The 9,834-nt window shown below is 38.3% G+C and overlaps 1 protein-coding gene across 1 annotated transcript in view; it reads right to left on the reverse strand.

Moving 5' to 3' along the window:
* Positions 1 to 239: 239 nt before the first annotated feature.
* The window catches only part of zbtb21 (zinc finger and BTB domain containing 21), an 11,344-nt gene continuing 1,749 nt past the window's right edge, over positions 240 to 9,834 (reverse strand). The window contains exon 2 of the mRNA XM_014007915.1: positions 240 to 5,683. Within this exon, the coding sequence (XP_013863369.1) occupies positions 2,637 to 5,681 (3,045 nt within the window). The 5' untranslated portion in view covers positions 5,682 to 5,683 and the 3' untranslated portion in view covers positions 240 to 2,636. The remainder of the gene's footprint in view (positions 5,684 to 9,834) is intronic.

Below are 9,834 nucleotides of genomic sequence, written 5' to 3' on the forward strand. Positions count from 1 at the left end.
AAAGTGGTTTATGTTATGTAAAGGAAACATCTTAATTTGACTTTATCTTATTGAACTGGAATTATTTTCTGATATAATAAACTCAACTTATCAGCTGAATGAAAGAAACAGTAAATTTGGAAACTACCACTTGCAATTTTTAGACTAACAAGCAATTTCACATTTTACAAATGTTGAACTTTTGGGACAAAACAGACACTTTGGATAATTAAAACACCACGACTGATTTCATACACATACTCTGTTGTTATTCTTTATTACAGAAGTTTAGCACAAAACCTGTAGAAAACGTAACACAAAAAAATCTCAAAAAGCAACAATAATGCAACCAATACAAATATTCATTATTGCAGTAAAAGCACAGGAAGAGTAAAAAGATAAAACTTCTCTTTACTAACAAAACTGGTACAAAAATTGAAAATACAAACACTTGCGTTTATGCGAGTCTAAACATTTCTGCAAAAACCTTCAGAACATTTTCTCCAAAGATTAAGAGCACTATTAGTATAGGATTTCTGCAGAAAACTCAAACATCACAATACAACTTCTGTGAGTCAGCACAGACTGAAGCACTCCAACAGTCAGAATAAATCAGGACYAAGATCTGATCCAAGCCAAAGCAGAAGTATATACCTGTACAAGAATACAACTGTAGAACCACTGGAATACTATCAAAACACAATCTTTTGAATGAATCTTTAGGAAGCAGGAATACTTGTTGCTTTTTAAAGAATAAAACATTTATTTGCCATCGTTTACCTCCCACTGACATCACCATCTGAAAATGCCTGAGTCAAAGGTCCTCTGAAACTCTTGTGCTTTCATGTAATATCAAAAAAAGTTGCATAAGGCCATCGACGCAGTGTGAATTACAATTATCAAATAAATTCAGCAGCATAAAGTTCTGTTTGAATATTTCAATGATAGTCATGCTTGCAGATGTCATTGGTCCTGAAAGTGGGATTGAAAACCAGAACTTATCAGAACTTTTATATTTATCAATGGAACCTGTAGAACCAAAACTGCATTCATTCTTTTTAATGGTCTGAAAGGTTGCTTTCATGGAGTACAGAGATTTCTGAAACCGTTTGTATGAAGAGACAAATACCTGAATAGTGTAAAATCAGCAAAAATGATATTTTTTTAAATATTTGAATATTTTATAGACACGTTTTGTACAGTATATCTAATAATTGGATTAAACTTACTTTTATCAGACTAACAACTACCACAACCCCAATTCCCAAAAAAGTCGGGACATGTAAAATATTTGCATGTCTGATAAATTCATATTTATTTATAACAGAACAATTAAACATATCAAATGATTAAAGTGAGGAATAGTTTTTTTTTTAATCAAGGTTATTTTGACTTATAATGGCAGCATCACATCTCAAAAATATGGGACAAGAGCAACAAAAGGCAAGTAAGGAATCAATTTGCAACTAATCACGTGCTTTGCGAACAGGACAATAAGCAGACTGGGTAATAAAAAGACAGCATCTTAGAAAGGCCGAATCTTTCAGAAGTAAAGATGGGCAGAGGTTCACCTCTCTCCCAAAACCTCTCTCCAACTGAAAACATTGGATGTATCATTAAAAAAATAAAATAAAAATCCAGTAAAGATGATGCAGGACTGTCGAACAGCTAGAGGAATGGGACATTCCCATCAAAACTTCCAGCAGCTGGTTCTAAGTTCCTATATATTTACAGACTGTTTTTAAAAGAAGAGGGGTGGTTGATAGTGGTAAACATGTCCAAACCTTTTTGAAGTGTGTTATTGCCATAAATCCAAAATAGCAATTTATTTAATTTGTTTAAACATTTGAATAAATTATGTTGTAATGAGATTTTGAAATCACTAACATTGTTTTTATTCACATTTTGTCCAACCTTTTTGGAACTGGGATTGTAATAGTGTGTTTGTTAAAGAATCACCACTGTGTGTCAGACTGAGTTTTATTATTTCACAAGTCAAAACTATTAAATGGAGAAAAGGCCGTTGAGGACTGATGGGAATTCTAAGTTTGATGCAAACAGCTCATGTTAAACCATTTTACTCCTGCCACCTAAAACCTTAGTTATGTAAACTAAAGCAAAAAACAAAGGATTCACATTTTCCAATAACAGAGCCAAGCTGATAAACAAAGTGCATACTGAGTAAATTACTGAGGCCTACAATATTATTCTAGGAGATGCCACTCACACCAAAAGACAAATTTATATAAATGCTTGAGCCTTTTTTTTTGTCTTTTAACAGCAGCTTTAAATAACCTTAAAGCACTTCCACACTAAAAGAACAGTCTTTTGCTGCACGTTTAGGTTAAAAGGTACAGCAGAAGTAAAATGGAGTGCAGCTCTGTTACTTGTTTTGTCAAAACACTTACAGAGGTCAATGCAAAACAAATAAAATATGTTTATAACAGATATTATTTAAAAATAAACTTTTATAACCATCACAAAATGAACTCAAGCACTTGATTGCACATTCATGTTAACACATCTAATGAACTTGGTCACCTTAAAATATACGACTGGAGGCAAGCGAATATACATTCAGAGTCTTGTTTGTGTAGGCTGATGTGTGTTTGTGATGATGTCGTCTGTGCAGAGCGCCACCCTCAGCCGTCTGAGGCTTACGTGTGGTTGTGACTCTGCTCGTGGCTCCACAGACTGAAGGCTGACTTGAAGGTTCGGTGGCAGAGTTTACACATGTATTGCCTTTTAAACGTCAAGGCGGAGAGAGATGGCGCGTGGTAAAACAGCGTGTCCGACTCATTTGAGCCACCTGGGTTCTCCATGCTGTTCGACCGGGACAGAGAGCCGTGGCCACCGGCATCAGGGTCAGGCCTTTTTGTGTTGCTTGCTGCAGAGCCGCATGGCTCCGGGCTGCTGCAGTCCTCCTCCATGGTCACTGCTACAGGTGCTGCCCGAGAGGATCTGAGCACCATGGTCTGTGGAGAGTGACGCTCTGAGGGTTTAGGGGTCAGGGGTGGGGAGGGAGACAGGGAAGATGGATGCCTGTCAATTTCTTTGGCTCCAGGCTCGCTGGCAGTTGACATGTGGGATTGAAAGTGGCTCCAAAGGCGAAAGTTGGTCCTGAAGGCTTTGTTGCAGATGTGGCAGATGAAAGGTTTGATGTGACACAGCAGCTCCTGGTGTCGTTCCAGGTCTTTGCGCGAGCTGAAGAGGCTGCCACATTTCTCACACGGCCACACCCCGGGTTCCTCAAGGCCCACTTTAGCAGTCTCTGCGTTGTCCCTCTCACTCACTGCCTCCTCGACTGGCTCCTCCTTCACTACCAGGCTACCATGGCGGCCCATGCTCAGGTCCTCAGGCACATAGGATGAGGAATCTTCAGAGTCGTACATGGCCGGACCCGGGGAGTCGCTGTAACTGATAGTGTCTTTGAAACTGCCGCCTGCTGCAGGATCGTCACTGTAAGGCTCCTCTGCGGGTGCTGCAGCCGCTTCCTCGCTGCCCTCTTGTTGCTTCAGGTAGATCTGGTTTTTACCCGTCATCATGTTCTGGTTGTGGACCTCCACCTGGTGGCGCCATATACTGAAGGAAGATTTGAAGGTGCGCATGCATTCCAGACACGTTAGTTTCTTGTACTTACAGTGCGCCTCGTGGTCCTTCTTGATGACTGGACTCGAGAAGCGGAGGCCACAGTACGGACAAACGGTTGCGTGCCGACAGCCTCTCTCGTGGTCACCCTGCTCCGACAGTGATGACAGCTTAACGTTACAAAGCCTGCAGGAGTAAACACCTGGTTCTGTGTCCTCCTGTTGAATGATTTCATCCTGTTCCTGGTAGAGGACACTTTCACTCCCCATGTCCTCCTCTGTCTTTTCAGCAGGATGTATCCTTAAGTGTTGTCTGTACTGAGACTGGAACACAAAAACCTTGCCACAATAGGGACAGATGAAATTGGACCTTGATCTTTTTTTGGCAAGTGAAGGAGGCTGCAAACCCTGCTTGTTTCTCTTCAGCTTCCAAAGCAAAGCCTTCTTTATTTCTCTCTCTCGCACAATGTCTATTAACTTCTTTTGAAACTTTTCATCCAGGACAGGTGAGCTGGAGGACGAAGCTGGATTTTGGACCACGCCGTGCTGCGTCTGACAGTGTGTCCACACTTTGAAGTTTGTATGAAAGCGCTTGTGGCAGATTTCACAAGCGTATGGCTTTTCTGGGTTGTGGTACATATTCACGTGACGATGGAGTCCGGTGCTGGACCGAAAAACCTTTAAACAATTCCAACATTTGAAAACCTTGTTCTGCGGTGGCTCCCTGCTGTTCTGATCGGAGTCATTGCTGGCGTCCTGATGTGCAGAGTCAGACATGTTCGCATCGAGGGACACAGCATGTTCTTTGAAAACTTTGTTCTTCTTGAAGGGATACCTCCTGTTGTCAGGCCTGTCCTTCCTCTTCACTGCAGGACTAACCTCTGCCTGGGACTCCTGGCAGTAATTTGTTTGCAAGTCTTTGAGACTGACTGGTAAAGCATCTCCAACTGTAATGCGGATAATGTCCATGGGGTCAGCTAGTGGACTGCTGGGCTCAGCTTTAACTCTGACGTCTCCTTCTACCTGAGTTTCTTTAACGTACCTACTGGGGTACTTTGACCTGAGAACGAGAGGGGAGGCTCTTGTTGAGTTGCCATTTTGGATGAATGTTTCTGATCCTGAAGCTTTTGAGGCCATTTTAACCACGGACTGTTCTCGGTTTTGGAGATCCTTCAGCTCCAGTGTCGGAGAGAAGACTGGAACAGGGCTGTCCATGGATAATGATCTTCGGAGAAGGCTTTTAATCAGTGGGCCGCTCCTGTCGGTGGTCTGACTCAACTCACTGGACTGACCCTGAAAGGGCACTTTGTTGTGATGGTGGTACTCCAGGTCATCCTTCTCCTCTTTTGTGTCAGACTGTGGCCTGGTGTGATGAACTTCAGCATCACTGAAAGACACCGAGGATGTCAACTGAGGCCTCAGAGATGAGATGTGTGATGGATTCCCTTTCAGTATGGTGCTATACGGATAGCTGGACTTCCTCTCAGAAGCTTCGCTCTGTTCTGAAGGTTTCCCACTGGATTCTGAGTTTCTGACCAACTTATTTGGTTTGATTTCTGATGGAAGCAGAGCCCCTTGAGTGGAAGGAGGAGGTGATGACCTCTCTGAAGTTTTTCCCTGACAGTTTGAGAGAGCAGGGTGGGCTGCGCTGTTCTGGACGCYGCACACAATGACGCTCCTTGTCTGGATGTCGTTCTCGTCCCCCTCTGAGAATGAAAGCCTTTTCCTGGACACGCAGTAGGATGCATGCGGCCTCGTTGACACAATGTTTGTGAGGAAAGGGATTCCAAGACTGTAGCCCAGCTCTTGAATGGCTGCCAGGCTGCCTCTGTCCACAAAGAGTGAGGAGGAGTAAATGTAGTTCAAAACTATCTCGAAGGCGTCAGGCTCGCAGAAGTCCAGATTTACAACCTTCAGCGACTCGCCGTCCATCTGTGTGAAGAGACTCTGAAAGTACTCGCTGCTGGCGGCAAGAACGCTCTTATGGGCCCGGTACTTCTGGTCTGCCACAACCAAAACCACATCGCACATCTGGCCCCGCAGCCGCTGCTCATTGAGGACTCCCAACAATGACAGGGCATGTGATGAGTTACTGTAATGTACCAGGCTCTCCATGGCTGAAAAAAAAATGAAAAAAAATCTTATTACAAGAAAGCAGAATGTAAAGTGCAAAAAAAAAAACAGTTGGTAGTTTTTATATAAATTTGTGTACATACTGAAAATGGCAAAGGAAAGACATGAATATTTTCATGCCAGAGTTTTACATTGTCATTTTATATTGAGAAATTAGGCGTTAACCACGTTTGTTAAAATGATTTCATGCTATATCATAAGATTTCATACTTTGAGTAGGTTTTAGGAATGACTCTCAGCTACTACCACACCAAAGTTTAGTCCAATATCAATAAAACTGACTGACACATTGTCATTTTTGTTTTGGTGTATGTCAATCAGATGTTTCAGGTATCTTAAAATGGGCTGACATTAAAAGTTATTTATTTGTAACTTTACATTTAATGACCACATTCCTGGAGTTTCATTATAATCCATCAAGTGGTTCATGAGAAATTTTGCTAACCTAAAAAGCAAGTTAATAAAGTAAATATTTTGTGTAATGAGTAGCACTCGGGAGTATCTGTTGTGATCGACTCTCAACCACAACCACTACTTAGCACAATAATTGTAAGACTAACTGGACATTAAACTTTTTTCTTTTGTAAGGTCACTTGGTTGTTGCAGCCATCTTGAATGGATTTTAAAGTTAATCACTGTACATGTGCACAGATTACATTCTGAACATTTTATTACAATTTGTCCAGTGGTCCATGAGATGTTTTGATAATAGTTTGGGACATAAGCATGTATGCACTAAAATAAACAACAAAAACTCACACAGACACAAAAATAAAATAAAATAAAATAAAATGAAATAAAATACACAGATGAAAAATTATTGTCTGTCTTTCTCTGTATTAGAGTTATGGAAAATATTTATCTTATTTTTAATGTCTCTGAAAATAAAAGAGAATTATCGTCTTTGAAAGAAAAAAGATCACTAAGCATTTCTTCAGTTTATCAGAGATTAGCTGCCACCTGATGGTAAACAGGTGGAACTAGAAGAATGAAACATGATTCTTCCTCCATGCCATCACTTCAGCTGAGACATACTATAAATATTATAGAAATAAATGAAAACTAAAACTTGCTTWAATCCACGCTGACACAGGCATAACTGTGAAGTAGAATAGCAACCTTTAGTTATTATTTAATCAGATGATCAACAGAGTGACGTCTTACAGTTTTGAAAACTAGTAAGTTCTAAATTTTCAGGTCAAAATGCAAAGAACACAAGTTTGTTTGTGATCATAGTTTTATCACCAGCCATGGAAGGCAATAACATTTTGTACCCAGTCTTTATCTGTTCACTGGTTTGTAGAATTAATAAAATATCTCATGAACAAGTTGGCAAATTTTAATGAAACTCTCAAAATAAGCAAAATAATTGGATGCACATACAATAAGACTATTCTATTCTGAAACGGGTTAACTTTTGGAGTCAACCCCACTGAAGACGTCTGCCCTTTAGGTCATAAAAAGATTTGTGATGACACTTTTTTATTTATTTATTATGAAGTTATATTCTGTTATTGAGACAACAGACAGTTACAGTTTGACACAAGGACATCAATGGTAATGTTGAAAGAAAGGAAACATATTTGGCTACAATTCATTTTGTTGAAAAAAAAAATAGATAATCAGAATTGTGAACTTAAAATCTATAATCAGGGCTTGAGTGATTTCTTACATCCTTACAGTGAGTTAAGTGATCCTAACAAACAGAAATGGATAAAACTCAACCAATTTTACAGATACTGAGCTAAACTTCAAAGTGGTAGTAGCTGGAATGTATTTCCTGTGTAAACTGAGGGCTAGATCAGAACTCTGGTATTAATAATTGGCAATAACCCCGTTTGTCTCGTAGCAAAAATATCTCATTAACCACTGGACAGATTTTAGTAAAATAAAAATTACATATTTAAAATTACAATGACATCTAAAACCTATCATCTAAAGTACATTTAAAACTCAAACTTCTAGAGTTAGCTCAATAAAAAATGGCTGCCACAGCTAATCAAGGAATACAAAAAGATTGACTCAGTGAGGGTTGAAGCAGAGTCATCCTTTACATATACTTCAAGAGCTAATGGGCCATGGGAGATCTGGCAAWATTACACCAGACTGTGCACAATTTAAACAAAATCATAGCTCCTCTGGACAGGTTCCATTTTTTAATTAAACAACTGTTTTTTTCCCCATTTTCAAAACCTAAATGTAAAAATGTAAAATCAAACTAATTAAAAATCCACAGTGTTTGATTTTTGCTTTAGCTACTTAAATCCAAAGTAAAATATATGTTTTTGGTTTTAATATGTTCTGTGATGGACTTGCGACCTGTCCAGGGTGTACCCTGCCCTTCGAACAGGCACCAGTGACCCCCGTTACCCTGAAAGGAAGAAATGGATTTAGATAATGGATGAATGTTTATATATTTAGCAATACCAGAAATGATGGAAGTCACCAAAGGAGATGAGTTAGCAATGCCTAGAAGACTGCTAAAAAAATGGAAACCGATCCTAAAGATATTAGCAATGGCTGCACTCAAATGTGATTCTGCATAACTTTGAATACTAAAGCAATTTAGTTTACAGTAAAATAGCTCTCAAGGTGAATCGACTTCTTCTAAAAAGGCTATTTCATGCTAAGTGAAAATCTAATGCACCAAGAGTTTYTGCCATGATGATTTCCAGTTCTACTACAAAGTAACAAATTGTGCACTAACAAAATATAAAATGGTTGTCTTTACATTTACCATTATAAAATGAATACAAAAAAGACATTTGCAAATTTTAAAAAGGCTACAGTTTTTTCAGTACAAAAAAACAAACACTAGATTATTCATTTTATTTTAAAACGACAAAACGAAAGAACAACTCATACATGGATTCAACACATCTAGCAAGCTGATCTTTTTTGTTCTTGTTTTTGTTTGTTTTGTTAATTAATAATTACTCAAAACGTCACAGAAGTAGAAGTGGCCAAAACTATCTTTATCAAATTATAAATGCTAATCAAAAATTCAAAATGGCCACCACAGCTAATTTTAAAAGGCTAGAATTTAGCCATTTTAAGACTTATTGAGATGAAATTTGCTGTGGAGTAGCTAAGAATGATCTCATGCAATTTGTCCATTTAAATCCCAAATTAAGATAACCACTAACGCCAATACTAATTTTTACAAATGGTTATAATTCAACCATTTTAAACAAACATAGCTGTAGTATCAGAGAATAATCTTTAACACAATCTGAACGAAAATACAAAACGCAAGAAATATGTGTATTCATACGAAATGTTGTTCAACAAGGATTTGAGGCTGTTTTTGGTTAGTTTTTCTTGTTTGTAGATTATTATTGTTTAAAATTTTAATCTTGGGGAGAAAAAGGTGCAGATACTATAAGATTTATTTTTTCTTCTTTCTGCCACCATTCATTGGGTGAATGCCTTTAGCATCAAGAAACTTGAATATTTGTGGCCACAGATATTTTGGCTACTTTTTTCCCATTGGAAATGAATGGAGCTTTATTCAACATCCTTAAATTTCTTCATAATATTTCTAAATCTTTACAGAACCTAACACATTATATTCTGCTTTAGCTCCTATTAAATTACTAGTGACAATTTCAGCTACATTCTTGCTAGTTTTAGCTTTTCCAATCACTTCAGCTAAAATTCTTCTTCCTTCTAATATTCTTCTGATATTTTTTAACTTTTGTGCTTCTTTCTGCTAATTTGAGTTATTTATGATTCTTACATATGCTTTCTGCTATATTCAGCTATTTTAGCCTTTAGCTTTCAGCTTTTTATGCTATTTCAGCTGCAGTTCTGCTACTTTCTGCTATTTTCCTGCTTTTTTCTGCTTTTTCCTGCTATTTTGTACTATTTATGCTTCTTACAGTTGCTTTCTGCTATATTCAGCTATTTTAGCCTTTAGCTTTTAGCTTTTCATGCTATTTCAGCTACAGTTCTGCTACTTTTTGCTATTCTTCTGGTTTTTCCTGCTAATTGGTGCTATTTATGCTTCTTACAGTTGCTTTCTGCTATATTCAGCTACTTCCTACAAATTTAGCTCAATTTCAGCTTCTTCTGCAGCTTTCAGCTTACGTTTTGCGCAACAAGGCATTCACCCTTGCATTTTCGTAGGAAATGC

This window comes from Austrofundulus limnaeus, unplaced genomic scaffold (assembly GCF_001266775.1).
Source record: "Austrofundulus limnaeus strain Quisiro unplaced genomic scaffold, Austrofundulus_limnaeus-1.0 Scaffold45, whole genome shotgun sequence".
NCBI classification, from domain to species: domain Eukaryota; kingdom Metazoa; phylum Chordata; class Actinopteri; order Cyprinodontiformes; family Rivulidae; genus Austrofundulus; species Austrofundulus limnaeus.